Source organism: Grosmannia clavigera (genome assembly GCF_000143105.1).
Source record: "Grosmannia clavigera kw1407 unplaced genomic scaffold GCSC_117, whole genome shotgun sequence".
NCBI lineage: Eukaryota > Fungi > Ascomycota > Sordariomycetes > Ophiostomatales > Ophiostomataceae > Leptographium > Leptographium clavigerum.
The window spans coordinates 12,868-32,668 of NW_014040827.1; the positions used below are offsets into that span (position 1 = coordinate 12,868).

At 46.1% G+C, this 19,801-nt stretch overlaps 4 protein-coding genes across 4 annotated transcripts; 1 reads left to right on the forward strand and 3 right to left on the reverse strand.

Moving 5' to 3' along the window:
- Positions 1–2,704: 2,704 nt before the first annotated feature.
- CMQ_7754 (cell wall glucanase) lies at positions 2,705–3,865 on the reverse strand (the record flags this gene model as incomplete). The annotated part of the gene is made up of 2 exons (XM_014319199.1): positions 2,705–3,480; positions 3,547–3,865. 2 exons carry the CDS (start codon positions 3,863–3,865, stop codon positions 2,705–2,707), a joined length of 1,095 nt encoding a protein of 364 aa, XP_014174674.1.
- Positions 3,866–6,410: 2,545 nt separating this feature from the next.
- On the reverse strand, positions 6,411–7,862 carry CMQ_7757 (myb DNA-binding domain containing protein; the record flags this gene model as incomplete). Its single annotated transcript, XM_014319202.1, has 3 exons — positions 6,411–6,497; positions 6,570–7,191; positions 7,789–7,862. The coding sequence occupies 3 exons, from the start codon at positions 7,860–7,862 to the stop codon at positions 6,411–6,413; spliced, it is 783 nt and encodes a 260-aa protein (XP_014174677.1).
- A 7,017-nt stretch (positions 7,863–14,879) lies between these two features.
- CMQ_7755 (uncharacterized protein) lies at positions 14,880–16,065 on the forward strand (the record flags this gene model as incomplete). Its single annotated transcript, XM_014319200.1, has 2 exons — positions 14,880–15,005; positions 15,115–16,065. 2 exons carry the CDS (start codon positions 14,880–14,882, stop codon positions 16,063–16,065), a joined length of 1,077 nt encoding a protein of 358 aa, XP_014174675.1.
- A 1,471-nt stretch (positions 16,066–17,536) lies between these two features.
- CMQ_7756 (alpha-mannosyltransferase) lies at positions 17,537–19,347 on the reverse strand (the record flags this gene model as incomplete). The annotated part of the gene is made up of 5 exons (XM_014319201.1): positions 17,537–17,878; positions 17,939–18,356; positions 18,431–18,517; positions 18,575–18,973; positions 19,061–19,347. 5 exons carry the CDS (start codon positions 19,345–19,347, stop codon positions 17,537–17,539), a joined length of 1,533 nt encoding a protein of 510 aa, XP_014174676.1.
- Positions 19,348–19,801: the final 454 nt, after the last annotated feature.

Genomic DNA, 19,801 nt, shown 5'->3' on the forward strand with positions numbered 1-19,801 from the left:
ATTAAGGACGATTTTGTTTAAGAAGAGAGTGTGTAGATTTTTTAAGGTTACTTAACCTTAGCCGCTAAAATTACTAGATAAGACAAAGCCTTAACTAAACGCATATTGCGCATAGTCTAAAGCTTTAGTTAAATACCTAACGAAATATTATTACTAGATCTTCTAAAGGCCTTAGAGCTTACTATAATACGTGCAACTAGTCTAGACGAATATCCTATAAGGATTAACGTATAGGTCTTACGCTAGTATTTGCGTAGACAACTGCGCGTACAAACTAGCGGTGTATAAAGTAGAAGCCACACTACTAAAATATACCTGCCTATCTCTAATACTCTGTACCTATTTTAAACCTTAACATAATATATTAAATGGAAAGACCTGATTGTCTACAGCTTTTACCGCTATAAAATTAAGTTTAAAAGTAAGAGGAGGATTTATATAAAGGTTAAAGGAGGCTATATATAGCGGTTATATAACGTAATGCACTATAAGGAGTAGGAGGCTAAATAGGGTTTAGTATAAGCAAAAGAGTGTTATATACAAAGGTCCCTACTAAAAGTTCTTTCTTACTACTTTAGCAAAATAAGAAGGTAGGTATAATGCTAGTAATATATTGCTACTATATTTACTATAGTAGTGTTAGCGTATTTCTATATACTAAGCGCCTTATAAAATATTAGTTATATTAGTAATAATATCTACTAAGCTCTAGCGTATTATCGCTAATAGCTTTCTCTATATAATTTATACTCTACACTATATATTGCCGTAGTTATAAAAAAGTAGTAAGAACAAACTTTTAGTAAAGATCTCTATATAAAGGTTGCTACTAAAAGTCCTTTCTAACTGCCTTTAGTCTTACTATTTGCACTAAGCTTAATTAAGAAATCTATTTTTAAATTACATTCCGTCTTCTTTTTAGTATATCTTTTTATCTCTTCTTATATTTATTACTACTACTTAAAGCGATTACTTGCTAAATATGCTATAGTATCCTTTTAATCCACTCTTAAATACAGTCTTATTTTAAGTCTGCCTACGTACACTACTAGTCTACCTCTACTTATGCCTTTAATAAAGGCGCGCTAAACTTAGTAGTCTACCTTTTTAAGTGCATCTAGCATAACTTAATTATATTTAAATCTAGTAAATTTAGGCACTAAATTAGCCTTTAAACGTTTATATAGTTATATATAACTACTTATAAAGTATATATAACTACTTATAAAGCATATGCATAGGCTAAAGCTTAGTCTTCTTAAACTAAGAAGTCTACACTGCACTTGCAAGCAAAAGGTATTAGCTTTAGAATAATAATATACTTTTAGTAGCAGTACTAGTTAATACCATTACCGCTCTTACAAGTAGCTTTGCCTATTTGCTTTGTAAACTTTTATTACAGCTTTTATCCTAGTAGATTTTATAGCCTAACACAACAAACACTAGTCTTAAGCTCCTATACTTTATAAAGTTATAGTTTTATTTGTTAATTTTATAACGCTAACTCTTTTTCTAACTCTATACGCTCTTTTATAGTCTTAGGATGCTAAATATAAAACGGTCCTTTATTATTATATGCAAAGCATCCCTAAAACATAAATTTAAAGTATCCCTTCTACCTTTCTTAGATATAAGATTGTAAAAACCTTTCGTCTAAAGCTCTCTAAACTTTATAGCTCCTTTATTAATAGTAAAGAAGAATAAACGTTTTATTAGACTAGATTACTTTTTTCTAATTATCTAATGTCTAGTATTTATAGCGTAAGCACTAAGCTAACCGCTTTTATTTTATTAACTTTATTAATCTAGGCTTTTGTGTTAGTTTTATCTTCTTTATCCTAGCGTTTTAAAGAGTGCGCTAAACTGTCATTGCTAAAACGCTACCAATTTTATATGCTAAATAAGCAGTTGTTTTTTCTCGTCCATAGCGGTTAGTGCAAACCTTTGTAAGAACCTCTTCTTTAACTAGTTCTTGCTTTTAAGGGCGGCCGGTTCGGTTACCGTCTACAACGTAAATATCGAGTATAACCGGCGGGCGTGCATTAATATTAAAGCCACGGCTAATAGCTTTATTAAGAAGTAGATGTACCTGCCGTGCAGAAATACCAGTAAAGGCTTCGATTTGATTATTCGTAGCACCGAATAGCTTTAAGCTAAGGGCCTGCGCCCGGGTAGCAATATCGTATAAAGGCATAATGATTTAGATGTAAGAAAAAACAAAAGGCGCGACGGCAGCAGCGGCAGTAGCGGCACGGAAAAGTAAACAAATAATTCTGCCGGCATTATTTAGATTTGTGGGTCTGAGGCGGTCAGAAAGGACTTTTGGTAGCGACCTCTGTACTAAGGAAGAAATAGATACATCGCGACCCTTCTGGGGATCCGTATTAATACTAGTACCAGGCCCGCTTTTGTGCCTTCTGACCAATCACAGGCCCGTACGGCCAAGTGGGGCGGAAGGGCCACAGTGTGGCGGATTCCAATGCTTGACAATTTGTAACAAAATATTAACTATGTGCCATAAAAAAACTAGTGCCGCCAAAACGCCCAAACCACCGGGGCAGAAAAATCAAAGGACAGCAAGAGAAGTGAATACATCGAAGCATCTCGGATGCAGGAGCCAGCATTGATAGAGTTACGGGGAAACCCGTTTCGATTTAAAATATATATATATATTTGACGGGGCGGAGACTAAAAGCTGAGGCGGTTACATCACAAAATGCACAGCACCAAAGGCTATGACAACTGCTATAGCGCTAGCACCCAGGACACGCTGCCCTCTAACTATTCGACCACCGTCACTCTTCGAGCTGCCACTGCTAGAGCCGCAATACTGAGAAAATGAAGACTCTGCACAGGAAGTAGAACTGCTTGCAATAACAACGGTTGACGAGAAGCCACTTTGCATATGTTCACCAGAAGCAGGGAGACTTGGACTGCCGCCAGGAATGGAGTCCACGGGGGCATGGGTCTGGCTCTCTGAAGAACTGATAGAAGAGCGTTGTTCTTCGATGTCCATATCCAGGCCCGTTCCTAGAAATGATCTTAGAACCGTCGGCTTATATCCGTTGCCAACGGAGTTGTTGAGTGCTACTAAGTTGTTGTATGTATAGGAAACAGCGTTGTTAGTACCTGGAGCAGACGATGCGTTGAAGCACTGAATACTAATTTCGCCGAAAGTGGCGAAGTCGTATCCGTATTTATTTATGTCATCTGAGTCCCAGTCGACGAGCCCGCCTGCCCATTGAATGGTACCTGGAGCGTTGGAGCTGGCGCCTCCAGGCCAGATCGAGATTTGCACCCGCGCAGGCGTCTGTGGGTAGTTCCACTGATTCGCGGTGGCGTTCCACGTGTCCGATCTCTTCTTGACGCGACCTACCTGGTTGTCAACTAGCCATGTAATTGTGTCTGGCGTCCACCGGATCTGGTAAGTGTGCCAGTTGTGGTACGTATTAGATAGAGTAAGGTTGGCTGAATTGGCATCTATTTGTGCAAGTTAGCACTGCTTACAACAACGGCCTTATATCTTATATCGGCATCGACACCCACAAATCGGTATGCCCTGGGAATAGTAGTTTGTCTGTGCTATCTCAAGCTCTGTGCCGACAAATTCGTAGTCGATTTCGTCTTTCACGTCACTGAGAAGTATGAAGGCAGTCACAATACCAGCACCGCGCGAAGTCTTCAGCCTCGCGGTCACGGTCCCGTACCACATGTAGGTAGTTGTGGCTAGGACGGTGCCAACCGATCTAGCCGGCATGGTCAAGAGAATGCTCTCGTTATTGTATACAAGTGGGGTTCCTTGATACACCCAGTCGGCAGTCTTTGGGTCGCCGAGGTATTTGCTTGTTTCGACCATACCTTCCATGCTTGTTATAAGAAAGGTTTTGCTCTGGCATTGGGGTTCGGGAACGCAGGAGTCCAGACTGAAGGACATTCGTGGGTCACAGCCACCGAGACAGTACGCCCCAATACCGCATTGCCCGTATTCTGCGATGTGAGGGAAAGGTCAGTTTCCTTGGCAGAACTTTTAAGAATAGACGGCATTGTGCGGCTTCGTTAGTTTACACGTCACAACCGTAATCAATAGCTGTACAGAAGCAAAATTGTAGATTGGGGGTGTTTCATCGCTGCGCTTCTAGTGACCAAAACAATATCCCCACCCCTTTTAAAAAGAAAACAAAAAGGCCGGCATAAGTCGCATCTAGCCTCATTTTCCTATTCTTCTGGTCGTCAAAGAAGCTTGGTAGAGCGACTTTACTTACGCGAGCAGCATGGTGCATCCTTTGGACAATTTTGGGTGAGAGAGCATTTCGCCTGCGCTGCGAGCACACTAGAGACACCCAAGGCAAGTAAACCTATGAAATCGACAGGCCGAATCATGGTGACTTCAAAATGGTAATCAGTCTGTTGCAGCTAAAGAAGCTATACGGGACTGCTCGCGTCCTCTTCCGGAGTATGGTAAAGCGCCTGAAATGCAGATTTAGCCAAAGGATGCTTGAGGCAGATACCAGCTGTTCTGGTGAGGATCAATAACTGTGAACTGATTTGGCTTGAAAGTGAATAGTTTCGATAAGACCGCATATTATTGTATACCGGAATGATATTGTCGAGCACTAGACGAGCAGAGCTAAGAGAGTAACTGAGGAAGAAGCCCATGTAAAACAAAAAAAGAAAATGTAATGTTGAGCAGCAGTTGGACAGATCCACACCGGCAGAAAGCTTTGTGGTATTCAGAGAAGCTCGATAAGAGCTTGATCTACAAAAAAAGAAGGGGGTCCTGAAAGAAGAAGAAGAAGTGTGTATAAAGCACGTAGGCATGCTCGGTTGCAGCTTCCTGTTGTTACCAGCATGTCTCGAATCATAAGCGTTAAGCAAGTAAGGGGGTTTTACGCCTCTAGAATTACAAATATCGGCAGGAAGTGATTGTCTGGACTGTGGGCAGAAAACGGCCACGTAGTTCGCGGTAGGCATAGTTAAGTTTACTAGATACTGGTGATGGGTTAGATCTAGCAAACCAAAATTAGTAATAGCTAACAATGTTTCGCTCATTAACAGGATGATGACATTTTACTATAGTCGCATGTCATCTCGCTCTTTCTCTTGCTTTTCTTACTTCCTTGCTCCGCAACGACCCATATACGTCTAAAGGGATATACAGCAAGTTCCGTCGTTGTCCCAATATCTTATCCCTATCTAATTGAAGACGAGTACCCGTAAACTCCCCCTATCCCTTTGGAAAAACAGAGTCGATCACTTTTCGGGGCTCCATCCATATCACGGAACTACTCGAAAAATGGCTGGCTATGATTTCTGCGCTTTGTATTGACAAATCCACGAAGATTACCCTTCCCTCCCCCCTCCCCCAAATTATAAGAATCAACTTTTCAGATTAGTGTCGCATAAGTAGGGGTTCAACAATCTTCAGAGTCCCTAAAATCTTTGGGTTTCGTCATTACTGACGTGGATCGTATCCAAACTACTCCGTAGCATTGACATAAATGCCATCTTATCCAATCACCACTTTCATAGAACTTGACAGTATATAGGGTACGTTTGCATGAAAATAATCCTTGAGTAGCACTGATTGGGCGCATCATGAAGAAAAGCAGAGACTCTTTTAACCCAACAAGCCGAACCATTTTGAACTCACACTAGGCAGAAAAATAAACAAAAATTATGCCTGGCTTGGTTGAACAAAACAACATTTACCCTTTTTTCCCATCGCCACCAAAATCCCTCGAAGCCGTCCCAGAGCCAACATTCAGAAAAAAGTAACAGATAAAAGGAAGAAGAAAAGGGAAAAAAGAGAGAACACACAGGACAAGCAAAATACACTCCCAAGAAATATAGGATGAGTTTGGAACTGTAGCACAAATGGTAAGAAGCCAAGGGTTTATGACTCCAGACAGAAACCCGCAGTACCTCCTGAAACCGAATTATCAACTCATAGACCGCCCTAGAGTGAAAATATCGCGAATAGTACCACGAAGAATAAAAGCTCCCAGCTCGCTCGGTTCAGTACCAAGTTGGCATAGACCGACAGAACAACAGAGAGACGGTTCTTTCATCTGGCCCCTATCGCTTCCCCGAGCCTGTTGCTACTTGGTCTTCGATAATAATCAGCAAACATTACTGCTAGTATTCTTCAGCTGGGGGGAACCCCCTCAGGATATGGTGCAATACCTGCAAAATGCTCTTTTGCATACTGCTCACAAGCCTTGGCGGGCTTGCCAACTTTCTGACCGATAACCTTCCATTTTTGGTTTTCATACTCTTTTATGGCATTCAGCAAAGCAACGCTCTGGTTAAAAAAAGCATAGGTCAGCGAAGAAGCATGCATTAACAATTTATAGGCATTACCTCGTCTTCCGCGAATTCGGCGTAATGCATGTCCTGCTTGTTGTCAGTGCCTATGCTCGTTCGTTGCAAAATCTTAGGAAGAGACCAACCTTGTACCAATGCTTCTTAACGCTTCCCTCCGTGCGCGTAGGGAAAGTCTGCATGCCTTGTCAGTCACCGTACTGCCTGTCCTCGGCTAAGAGTAACAGAAAACCGCATCTGCTGCTTACCTTTGCAATTTCAGCCCAGGAACTGCCTGCGTCTCTCATTTGCTTGAGCCTGTGTTCTTCAGCCGGAGTCCAAGGTGTGTTGGTCCGACTCTTTTTAGCTGGCGGAGGCGTAGGGGTCACACCACTAGCACTATCTGACGGCGCAACCTTCACTGGATTTGCCGATACAGCGACGGCGGCACCTGGGACAGCCGGTGTTGCTGTAACAGAAGCGACAGGCGTGATGGGGGTGCCGGACGGAGCCCCTTGAGCAGAGGCGGTCACGGCCGGAATGGGCGGGGGGATGACAGGAGATGCAGAAGCTGCTGGTGTGGGGGCTGTAGCAGGATTTGGCCGCTTGCGTCCTCGTTGAGGGACGGGAGCCGAGGCAGGAGGCGGCACGGCGGCATTGGGAGGCTGTTGTGGGGCAGTATGCGGTGTTTGGGGGTGCTGTGCATGTTGCTGTTGCTGGTTATGTTGTTGGGCATGCTGCTGAGCGTGCTGTTGAGCAACATTCATCGGTGGTGGAACTGGCGGACCGTGATGCGGTTGGTTCGGTGCTTGGGTTTGCGGTGCATATGAGCGGAAGTCCATCTGTTCATTTCGTCGTGCCGGGATGTGCTGCTGATACTGGTGCTGCGCGCTATGCCAAGGGGTGACAGGGTCAGTAATATGCGCAATTTCGATGTTTGGGGGATTGTGATTGCCAGAGGACTGTTGGCCGTCCGGCGTCACTCGTGTCATTTAGAATCCGAACAAGCAGGAAGGCTAGCATAGAGCCGCAGCTCTAGCAGTAGCACGAGCGATGGAAAAGTGTCAGGGGAAATGATGAAGCGAGGAACAACAACGCATGCGGGACCAGGTGATTAGGGCTTCATAAAACGGCGGTGCGCAGGGTGTCTTGTAATCGGTGACAGTGAAGTGCCAGACGGACATGTTGAGATTCCAACATGCACTGACCCAGTGGGAAAATGTGGACATGAGGTAGGACAAGCAGGGCAGTCAAATATTGTAGAAACAGAAATGCATGAGGGAATAGAAAACGGCGTAGAATAAAACAAAGTACCCGAAGGCGGCACGTCGAGCAACGACAGTTCTCCTTCTGTCATGAAAGAGTAGAAGTTGCGTGTTCTGGAGACAAGTTGATTTCACCAAACACAACTATCCTCTTATACTTTGGTAGTGCCTCTAGGGAGTATGCATCGGGGTGACGGAGGGACAATGTACAAGAGGTACTCACTGCATATCGTTGGGGTGGTTTGTGGAGTTGCCATAGATGTACTCCGGCACAGGGCCGACCTGCCATTGCTCCATGACCTAAGAAGATGCGCGCAGGACAGATATTAGAACGGATAAACTAAGCGAAAAGATATACGAATGCTTTTGGTGAGAAAGGGTATGCGACGCGATGACGACGCGCCCGTGATGGTATTCAAGAAATGTGTTTGTAGCCTGACTTGTTGAAATGTGGAAAGGTGCTTTCTTTCTGTTTGTTTTGGGGGGTAAGAAAAATACTCTACCCATACTCCTCCCCTCCATTTGCTGCTGACCAGTCGCGGACACCTCGGGTTTCTAATGGTGGCTGAGTGCTCGACGCCAGATCAGGCCAGAAAAAAGCCTGGTCGTAAAACAGAGCCAGTGCATAGTTATTGCAGTAGACAGCAAGCGGCAAATTGGGGACTGGAGCAGCAGCTGAGGAGGAAACGCAACATAATATTGGCGAAACGCGAAACGCATGAATACAGCGTGTCTGATAGATATGTAGGCAGCCGTATTCAGCGGAGGGGATGGGCGCCAGACATGGGCTAGGTAGATGTGATTCGAAGAGGAATCGCGTGCACAATGCAACAGCAGGCTTAGGTAAGGATGCGAGAGGTAGACAGGCACACAAAGAAGGGTAGAATGATGGTGAGGCAAGTCAGACTGTCAGAAGACAGCGGGAGAGGTGGAAAAGGAAAGGTATAAGCTTACCGCGCGCGTGCTGTGACTCTGCTGGTTAGAGATGGCTGCGACTGATATGCGCTTGGCTTCTCGAGAAGTTGGACAAGCTGATACAGTGTTCTTGACCGTCTTGCTTCTGTGTTTAAATCGGCTGTTCACTCTTGCTGCACAATTTTTCGGGTTGCTGTCAGAAACCAGGTGCAGTGTATCTTACTTCGCGCAGACGGTAGGCGGCATCGATGAACGGGATGAGCGCTGGTAGGTACGGCAAACGCGCCAACCTGATCTGGTGGCTGTCTGGGATAAAGATACCTGACAAACTCTTTAATTTGCCCTTCTTCTTGATCCTTCTTCTTTCCTTTTTCCTGTTCCCCCTTTTTTTCCTTTTTCTAAAATAAGTAGTGAGGACGGGAGGGATTGGTCGGCCGTGGTGGCTGGGTAAACAAGTGACGCGTGTTTTTTCTTCTTCTCAAAACTGATTCCTATTTGATGTGAGCCACATGCCTGCCACATACGCCACAGAAAGAACTAATTTATCCCCATTGCTCCTGGCTGGTTTTCGTAGGCACCATCCTGCAGATACTCTTTTCTCAAGCAATATTCGTTCACTTTCTACTGTGTAGTCTGAAAGGAGCCATACCTTGAATCTTTTCGGGCTAGGTTTCCGCGTGAATTCTGTCCGGAATCCTGAGCGGGTAAGGGTTCCGGGGTGACGTTGCGTGGAGGGTACAAAATGAATAATAAACAATAAATAGAGTTTGCAAGACAATCCCGACGTCGCTTTGGATCGCAAAACCGGGGTAGAAACAACAAACGCAACGGGGCCGAAGAAATGAGGCTGTTGCGATGTACCTATGGCCAAAGTCACTACTAGGTTCTGGCTTGTGTGAGGAAGGTATCCAGAAGTATTGAAAGGGGGGAAGAGAAAGATGAAACGGTCGGGAAGGGTGGAGGGAGAATGGTAGGAAGGTTCTTAGGTTTTAGGGCAGATGGGAGTGGTGCAAGTACCTTCTTTGTATTCCTCCACTTAAAAAATCCGCCTGCCCCTCAGCTCAGGATGTCACCGGCCAGAAGGGTCTTTTGGCGGATGGCAGGTAGGTAAGAAGGGCAATGCCTCGGCCCCGCTGACATTAGTCTTGCCCCTGCGACTGAATAAGCAAGGCGTCTTACGACTTGCCACATCTAAAAATCCATTACTCACATATATGTACTCGCAGCTAGGCTAGATCAGGTTCTTCTCAGGTATGTAGGGCTCGAACAACATTATCATGGTCTATACGGAGTACGGCAATCTGACTAATTCTGCAGTTTAGGAAAGTAGAACACGGTTAAAGGAACAAGCATAAAGAAACAGATGCTCGTGGTGACGTATCTTACCTGCTTTCCTTTAGTGAGATTACTCGTACGGAGTACATACTCCGTACGAGTAGTGTTGATGACGCACTACTCGTGAACGCAGGTGGGGGTATGTTGGTGGATTAACCTGCATGACGACCAGAAAAAAGGGGCCATTTGTTTCATAACTTTACACGAAGTACTTTGTATTGATTATACTTTCTGACCTTTGGATTAAGTGCGAAAATACCCTCGAAACTCTCGCTCTTACGACAGGGGGACCTCCGTATGCTGTCTGAAAGTTATAGTATGGTAGCTATTCGGGTAACATAAGTGAATCATTGCAGCTTTCGTACGGCGTACAGCCTTTTTAATATTCAGTAAAGTGCACTTTGTTCAAGCTAAATACGCTTTGCTTTGTCTTCTACTCGCGTCCAATGAAATTGGCCCACAAGCGTAGAGCCAACCTCTGTGTCCTCGGCGCAATGGCATATGCTTTGCCTGCCTTTATTAAGCTCGCTCCGCGCGCAAGAAGTACCTTCTACTTATTATTATGGGGTATTTACTTTATAGCTATCTTATGCAATGGAGATCGTGGCCGTTAACCGTCGTGTCCCTATGTGGAGACTCGATACCTTTTTTTTCGAGAACTTTAGATAGAATAATACTTCGCCCAAAGTACCCGCAAGTACCCATTTCACGATAACTCAGAACATTAATGGACTATGCCGTTCCACTCGCCGCGTTTCTTATTAGCTATTATAGGATATCTAACCACGTGCAGAGCACGTCTTTGAAAAGCCTAATATCATCGGTTAAGGCTAAGTTAGGATATCTACTCCATACGAGGATCCTGCATCGGTCCACATATCAAACTTGTGACCAGGATGATTATGTTATTAGCTGTGTGATTATCGGATTTTGGGTAAGTATGTACTCCGTACGCTAATAGGGACGGCTTCAGAGTCTTACTTTTATATAATGAAACAGTATTCCGTACGGAGCACTTTGTATAGTTTAAAGCAACCTATTTCCTAACACCTCGGTCTGCACTTGTGGGTTGCTGTAAGAAGCAAAGTTTTATGTATGCAGAATAATAGACGCTGATAACTCTCTCGTATCGGCAGCCAGCACTGTCCATGGAGTTTCCCAAACTTACAGAGCGGGCTACGCTCCGTTAAGAAGGCGAAAGCCTCTTGGTCGCTGCCCTTTTAGATATGTTACACCAGTACTGTTTTAATAAAAAATGGCAAATCCCATTTGTGATCAAATCATTGGCGGGGGAAAAGCTGCCCGTCCTGCTCTATAAGCGAAATGAAAAGCATACCCCGTGCAGTTTGCAAAATAGTGTGTGCGCGAGCTTGCTATGTTCCTGTAACTACTCCGTATTACAAGTGGAAACACACTCAAAACTTAATTCTTTTTTACTTTATCGATTTTGTAAAAAGAAGAAAACTGCTTCTCACACAAGTCCATAAGTGGATATACCAGTTTTGAAAGAAAAGAGGGTTAATGTGTTCGCCCCAACGATAATATCTGCGACGCAAGATTCTGTTTGTAGGTCCCCCTTACTACCTTACCCCTTCCCCTAGAGTTTACATATGTATTTGTTGCTATAAAGATGATGTAATTAGGTGATGCCGTCGGGGAGAGATTTTAAGAAACATATCAGACTAGCCAAAAGAGAATATATGTTGCCTGAATATTTGTCTTGCAATTAGGTACGTAAGTTTTCTTTTGACATAGGTCACACCATAAGGAGAAGTTGTTGCAAAAATTTCCGTGCTCCGTAGGTCTCCATATCACTACATAAAGTTCTATAACCGGAAGAAGGTGACGCCGAAAGGGAAAAGCGGTAAAGAAATAAGAGAGGGGTCTAATCGAAACAACCTTAAACAAGTAGGGTGGATTGTCAATTGATGCTGTTATTCTATACTCTGTATAGCAATAATAATGGTTGTAGGAGCGTGATGCTCGAATTCTCGCTCTTCATCAGCGTCGTACTAATGTTGTTCGTTTACAGGTCAGTATCTTCAACCTCTCCTCTTCTAGTCAATAAAGTCGATTTACGGAGTAATGAAGTCAGCCTTCGTCGCGTTACCCTCATTTCAATCAATGCATTGGTGGCAACCGGCGGGGTTATTCGAGGTACCGACACAGATACTTCAAGAAATCAAGTAAGATACTCCGTACCAAAACTTCACGCTGAAAAAGGAGGAAATTTACGTGAATGGCACAAGCTAGTTGCCTTACTATGTATGTATCTATTTTTTTTTTTTAAAAAAAAAAATATGCGTACGGAGTACTACTCCGAATGTACAAAGTGCTGCATCAGTGGGAACAAAAATAGCTTTGATCAATTCGGTACCAGGCTGCAACTTTGTTTACCTCGCACGCCATTGCACTCGTACTCCGTACGGAGTGCACGGCGGATTAAGATTTAGGCTTTGTCGCGACTGCGCTAGTGGAATCTCTAGTGTGGGATTTGTTCGTATTGTTGTTTCAATTTCGTGGCCTATGCGTACGGAGTACAGAAAACAAACCAGCAGGGGAGGCCCAAATATATCCTACTTTTTTGTTTGTCCCAAACCTAAGTCAGCACGGTGCACTGTCCCTTGGATGCACAGCGTAAGTAATGTAGGATACGTATCCTGTAATACATACTTCCAGCAGTCCGTACGCGTATGTAAGATACGATCCTTCATACCAAACATGGGAACGTACGGGACAGCTATCAATACGGAGTAATTATCGCAGCTCATGCATAGTATGGTCTTTGGCGCGTGGAGCTTAGATGAACCCCACCTGCTGGTTACCCCTGACTCGGAGTGGGAAAGACCTGACACCAAGTTGAAATTGGGCCGGCCTTGTAGATACGACGTAGTATGTAGCGAGTTTCAAGGGATGGATAAGAAGAGCCGCAGCGAATGGGGAAAGGGCAAGACAAGCTATTATTTAGGTAGCAGTCGCCTGCTAATGTGGCCATTTTTAGCCCAATACACGATGCGAAGCAACGAGAACGGCGGTATGTATCTTATCTTGCACAGTACGACCAGACGAGCTGCTTTGCGGACCTAAATTGGTGGGCAGTCAGCTATTACCTAAGACAAAAGGCAGTTGCTTTGTGCTAAATTGTCATTTCAGAGTACCCGTGCAAGCAAATTGTGTACATAGTAGAGCTATGTGTCGGAAACGAGGCTGTGTTTTAACTCCAGCTCCGTGTGAGGCCAGCCCGTGCTCCGTAAGCCGGGTTTGGAGGCTCACGGTGGAGGCTCTATGAAAATGGGGCCCCTCTCTCGAATGAGACAATTCCTCGTCCAATGAGCGGGTCAGAAACTCTGTAACGTCCTTCGCGACAACAACCTCGAAACGCATCGTAAAACAACACAGTTCTTGACGGCTTCAACGGCTCCATTAAGGCCGCACCCCTGTCTGCTCGGCGGCTATACTATGTACGCCTCTTAGAAAATAAAGAATTCCGCGGCAAGAGGTCAATGCTTTCATGCGAAACAACTACGTCGTAAACGGGGCCCTGCGCTCATGCATTGGGCGTGGAACGAGAAACAAGCTTCTCTACCAGTGGCGGCCAAATTGGCACGACGTAAGTAACCTAGATGTCTGTGCCCTCACTGTCTCCCCTTTGGTGGTGGAATCTTATTTTATTTTAGTTTTGCGCGAGTTTTTGCATGAGGCAAGACCTGCATGGCTCTTGGCTGTCTTGATCGATCTTCAATGGTTCGTTGAAGTTGATGGATACGGGTTTAGTCACAGGCTTGTGCCTCTCCACAGCTTCTACTGCCCCGTTGTATGTTTGGATACCACGAAGATTGCTGCTGAAATCAGAGCTGGAACAACGGACGAAAATGTCGATTTCAGTCCGCCTTAAGGACACAGCCGGGCCTGATGTCCTTTCTCGCCCTCCTAGCATGGAAGGTTTCGGCGACTTGACAATTTCCGGTCAGCGGGTTTAGTACGTATTGTAAGATACCGGTAAAGCGCAGGGCGCCTCCCCTCTTTCACCCGCCCTTGTGCTTGCCACTTGCAGAGAAAACACGACCAGAGACGTACTCATATATAGTACGTTGATTCTTTTATTTTTGCCTGGTTGCCCCCTCTTTTGCTGTTTATTGCCAGAAGATGGTTTATTAGCGAACCTACTAGGGAGTATGTAGTAAGGCTTTTGCTAGTCTCTCTTTTTGATCTGTCACATCGCTTCCCCCCACTAACCACCCTGGCTTCCCTTCGATACCAACGTTTCCGATCTGGTTTGGCTTGTCAATACTAGGCCTTCCGCAAAGAAAAATGGCTGTGTTGCGTGTTTCGACAAGAGTATTATGTCTGTGTGTATGCGTCTGATATCCACACAGACGGCAATCCACCCCTGGGTCTCCCACGAACCAGCCGGGCAGCGCTTTGGCGACAAATCATGCAAAATTCAACACAACCCTCCGTACGGAGTAGTAAGATATGTGGCTGATAACGATGCATAATTATGCTCGCTCTCCCTACGATCTTCCTCGTCGCTTTTCTTCCTCTTTTATTTGTTCTACTCGCTCATTTCACCCCAGGTATATACTCTCTCCGGGTGAGAAGAAGGGGAATCTTTCTTTTCTTGATCACGGTTCTTAACGTGTGTCCTATCTTTTCTTCTTCTCTATTCTTTCTTCGCAGCTGGCCTTTGTCATCACAAGCTTTTTTGTCCAACTGGTTTGGCTGCTTCCACTCTTTTGAAGAGAAGGCCTTCTATCATATTCATTGTCCTCTTTATCGTCCTTACTTCATTGCTGTTTATTCGCTACGAAGCCTTGACGCCCGTTTGACTGTTAATTTGATCCAACCGACTGTTCTTTCTTAATCGACACAGCGGCAGTCTCATTTCCTTTGGCATACGAATTGCGCCAAGACGGTGCCTTCGGCGATATATCGATTCTTCCCCGGCGGCAGGGTCGTGTTTGATATCGCATCCGCAGTTATTTCTTCTAGCCTGGCTCTTACATGTCTGGCTCTGCAGTGTTTTCGTGCTCTACTTCTACTGAAAACAGCACGGCTTCTATCATGCAGGTTGCTTCGTCTTTTACATACACGCCAACGTGTGATGCCATTGATCGCCATGATTATGGCGTCTCAAAGAACCGAAAGCCGGCTTCGACTGGTGGTGGCAGGGCATGGAGCGATGATGAGGTATGGTTCTGCCCGATGCGTTTCAGACCCGGAGCTATAGCCACAGCTGTACAGCCAACCGGCCTGCATGGAGACCTTGTTTGCTAATGTATCACCGTGCTGCACACAGGAGGTCTATCTGCTGCAGACGCGTCTCCAAAAAATGCCATACAAGCACATCGCGGCACACCTCAAGAAAACAGAGCTCGCCTGCCGCCTCCACTATCACCAACTGAGCCATGGCAGCAACCGCCGGAAGCGCACTACGAGCGTCTCATCCGCTTCCTCCGGTGGTTGTCACTCCCCCATCCTCTCGGCCTCTGTTCCGTCACCTATCCACGAATATTCGCCGACGCCTTCACCTCCCGGCAGCTCCGACAGCTACGGATCCGATCCCAGTGGGCTGCAGCTTCCCAGTAACATGGCTGCTGCTGTCAGTAGTGGTTCTAGCGTGTCTTCCCCTCGCCTGCCAACTATCCTGCCGAAGCCGGCTTCCATGGCGCTACCTCTGGTCATGGGGCCCTCAGCTGTACCTCGCACCTATTCCCCGTCTTTGAGCGATGGATCTCCCTTGGTTTCGTCGTTGCAGAGCGCATCTCTTCTTCCGGCCGCCACATTTTCATCCTCTTCCCCATCGCACTCGGCGCCTGGGATCCCTGGAGTACCAAATCTCCGCCTGGATTGCACTTCCCTGCCACCCGCACCTCATCCGTTTTCTGGTCTACACAAGCCAATTGACATGACTCGGCTGCAGGCTGTCTATATGGTCCACCGGCTCAGTTTCTGGGATAAGATTGCCACTGATTATGGGTCTAGAACCAGCCCATTGGTTTTAGAGCAAGCCTGGCGCGCAGGAAGCATGGTGCCTGGAATCGGGATTCATCACCAGCAAACAGCGACACCGTTAACCCCAGGCACAACTCCTGATGACCGGGATTTATTTTACAGTGTGAAGGGTTCCCAGGACAAGACACGAATCTCTGCCATCTTGGGCATTGATGCCAATCCGAGGAGCCCAAAGGAGCGTGAGTTGGTGCGTAAACTGGAAGAGGAAAGAGCCACTGCACCTACAGTTGCATAAAGGTTGTGCTTAGCAGTCCATTGTGTTGTGAGACCATAAAGTGGGCAGGATAGCAGAAGCGTTGCGGTTCTTAGGCGGCTTTTGTTTTATCTGGCGTCTGCACTTCCCGGGGGGGTTTTTTTTGCTGGCCTAGCTCTTCCTGACCCTGTTGGGGACTGGATGGTAGAGGATTTGCAAGTATGTAGTGTACTCTCTACCCATCCTCTGCTATATTGTCCTGTTTTCGCTGCTACATATTGACATTACCTGGGAGCGAGTTCCAATTTCCTCATTAACAACCCCTTCTCTCACCTTTTGTTACTTTCGGGTATTACCGAGCTTTTTTCCTGAATGATTTATGACTTGAAGGCATTGTGTGTACTAACTTGCCCAAATTCTGGCAGAGTTGGGAATTTTGTGTCTCCTTTTCATAGGATAGTAGAATAACAAACGGCTGCCTTTGTGTTACTTGATCGGTCACATTTCAGCAGCTATCTACATAGGGCGCATGAGATTACAAGCTTCCCTCTGAAGATAGGACTGGCACGTCTATGAACGTGTTTGTTATCTCTAGAATGCTAATATAAGGGGCGGGGCGTTCTACATATCTCGGTAGGGATTCCGGTTGCGTAGAGGCATTGCCCAATCACGATCGTCAGTATCTTAGCTTACAGGAACCATTTGAACTACAGGGAAAACATACTTGTGCCCTATGGTGGTCATGGTTTTGGGTAGAGGGGCCTGAGACTTCCTCCTAGGAGGCAGATGATTGATTTCGACATAATCGACGGGCCTCGGGTATCGCCCCTCCTAAACTGGCGCTATGTCGGCAGCCAATTGCCTGGTTGGGTAAGACATAAGGGACAATGCAGGTTTATTTGTTGTATCGATTATGTCACCTGCACTGCACTTGCTCTGGTTTGGTCTGCTTTGCATTTGTGAAAGTGAAGGGTACGACATGTAAAGAGGGTCTATAATCTAAGGGTAGAGGGAGAAAGGCAAGCAGAAGCTTGCTAACTAATAAACTGAAGTACAGAAATGATCAATAGAAGCGAGCATGGGTAACAAGTAAGAAGAGGCTTATGCTTCAAGCTTTATTCCGCCCTCAAAAGAAACCGTCTATGTTACGGTGCCGTTTTACCAATAGACAGCAATCCATGTTATTGAGGTTGATATGATGCCCATGGAGGCAGTGGGCCTCTGACAAGGCGAATTTTAAGTGATCCAAGATGGAAAGGTTTAAAGTTTAGCTTTTGAATTGGAGATGCAATGTGGCAAATCCAGCAGTCATCTACGCAAGAACAGGATGTGCAGGTTGAATTTAAACGAACAGAGAATAGCTGATCTCGCATGAGTGTACTTCTCTTAGATGCGTTATATCATGCGCCTATGTCCGACAGGACAATATCAACTGATCGTGCTGTGGAACAATCCCGGCTAGAATATACACCATCGTTGCATTTAGTTGTTCCTCTGCCTACTTCGACGCTTTTCAAGGACTGGCCCAGCCTCCAGCAACATCAACCCATTCTGCCAAGCAACTGCCTTCCTTGCCCTCGACATCGACAATGTCTGTATCGCAACGGCAGCGGCACCCAACGCCATTCTCCTTCGGCTCGTCGTAATTCTCCCAATATTGGTCCTCTTCCGTCCGTTTGCGTTCGTCAAGCGTTGTCTTCTCGAGGTAAGGTTGACGGGGTAGCTGTCGCGCCGGAGCGTTGGCTGGGCAGTGCTGGATGGTAGTGTGGCGGTAACCAAAGTCGCGGAAATAATGAATATCATGGGGAGCGAGAAGGACACCGGCTGCAAGAGAGTGGATGGGTGCATCACCCCACTGCAAGGATTAGCACTTTACCTCAGACGGTAAATTCGGTACACTTAGATCAAGACGTACTCGTTCCATCCAAAAACCACCGCTGCGATCCATCATCTGAAAAAACTCCTCATATTCATTGCTGCGAAAGAAACTCAGTCGTGCAATCTCGAAGTTGGACCAGAAATGGCACATGTTGTACTTCTCGCCTTCCATACCCTCCGGATCGATCTCGGGCGGGCTATTGCGAGACGGGTCTGTGCGTAGAATCTCCTCTGGAAGGGGTAGCTTGTAGTTCGGATCATCTTCGGCTAACGGTTCCTCCTTCTCCGGCTGTGGCTCGACGAACATCTCCCAGAGTCCCTTCGAATCTAAGTTTTTCTGCCGTTTGTAGGCAGATGCATATCGGAACATGTTAGGGACAGTTTCGCGGAGCTCCTTCACGGCAATCGTGAAACCATATGTTTTGTTGGACTCGATCATTCTTAAAAAAGGGTCACTGAGTCACAGTAAGCAGGACTGTAGTCACCAACATGAAGTGTCAGGCCTCATGAAGATAAGAAGAAAACATACTAAGTGATGTCACAGAAATATTTGATCTCCGGTTCCAGCCGCCAGTACCACTCATACTTGGCAAGGAGAGGGTGCTTGTAGAAAAAGCTAGAATGGTTGATAACATTAGTACAGTACGCGTTTCGCTAGAGCCATATATCTTACCCAGAATAAAACCGACACATGGCGTGGTAGCTCTCCAGTCCGCCATACATGACAGCGGCGTCTCCTTGTTTGGCGATGCCCTCCTTGGCAACCTTGGGATCAATCCAATCTGGGTATCCCCACATCTCTGGCCCTACTTTCCCAAACTCAACCTCGCCAGAGGTAAAGTTGCGTATGACGTCTTTAAAGGTCTGGTTGAAGTCGCCATCGTTTAGGAAAACATAGGGGTAATGATACCACCGGTTGAAGTGACGCTCTATAGATTTTACCGATTGGATGACGCCCTCCAGTTCTTTATTTCTCGCCAGGACCACAAAAGCGCCGTTCGCTCGTGGCTGACTCGTATCTGGTTCGAGGCACCCGGTGACAAACACCTTATCGTGTTCTTCGCTAATTTTGCTATTTGCATAAGCTTGTGTTAGTCCTCCAAGATGATAGCCGACAGAAGATACACACGCATGAAGGCGCTGACACAATAAGACGTACCGAATAGCCGGAGGTGCTCCTGCAGGCATCAGTATCCTGCCTGGGGAGCTAGGATGCCTCACGAAGAGTATTAAGATCAAAAGCACCACAATGCAAGGAAAGAGGATAACGATGCCTAGCGGCACAGATATGTTGGAGTTGCCCTTCAACCGCATAGGCTGTCTGAAGTAGGCAAGGCGGGCTCGCCATCGGTTGGCTCGTTGAATGCGGCCTTTGCCATCTACAGACGGGAGCTGAGGCGTCGGTGCAGCCGGCATGAATTGTGAAGCACGCCGTATGAGATCCATGGCGATGGCCTGAATGGGAAAGAAAAACAGAGCGGGCGGATAGCCTGTCCCATTCCCTTCTCCCGTTCAAGTGCCACTGATGTGGATATCAGCGTCAAGCGGCCTGATGTCGATTTCGTAGTTATGTGGCTGTCAACAACGAAAAGGTGATGACAAGACGACGAAAATATAGAGACAGCAGGGAAAAATGCAGACGTGGCTGCGTAGCCTAAAACGTGAAGGCCTTCGAGACGTTTCTATCAGTCCCAAAATCGATCTTGACAGGGGCGATATCCTCTTCTAATGTGCTGCTAGCTGGTTGCTCGCTGGTGCATGTCAGAACCAGTCGCTGCACGCGAGAAAGAGATTAATTGATATACAGGTTTCACCCCAGTGACAACCAAATATGACAAGAGTAAGCTAAAAAAGACACCGTCCAACTGGACGGAAAATAAGAAACGAGGCTTGCAGTCCG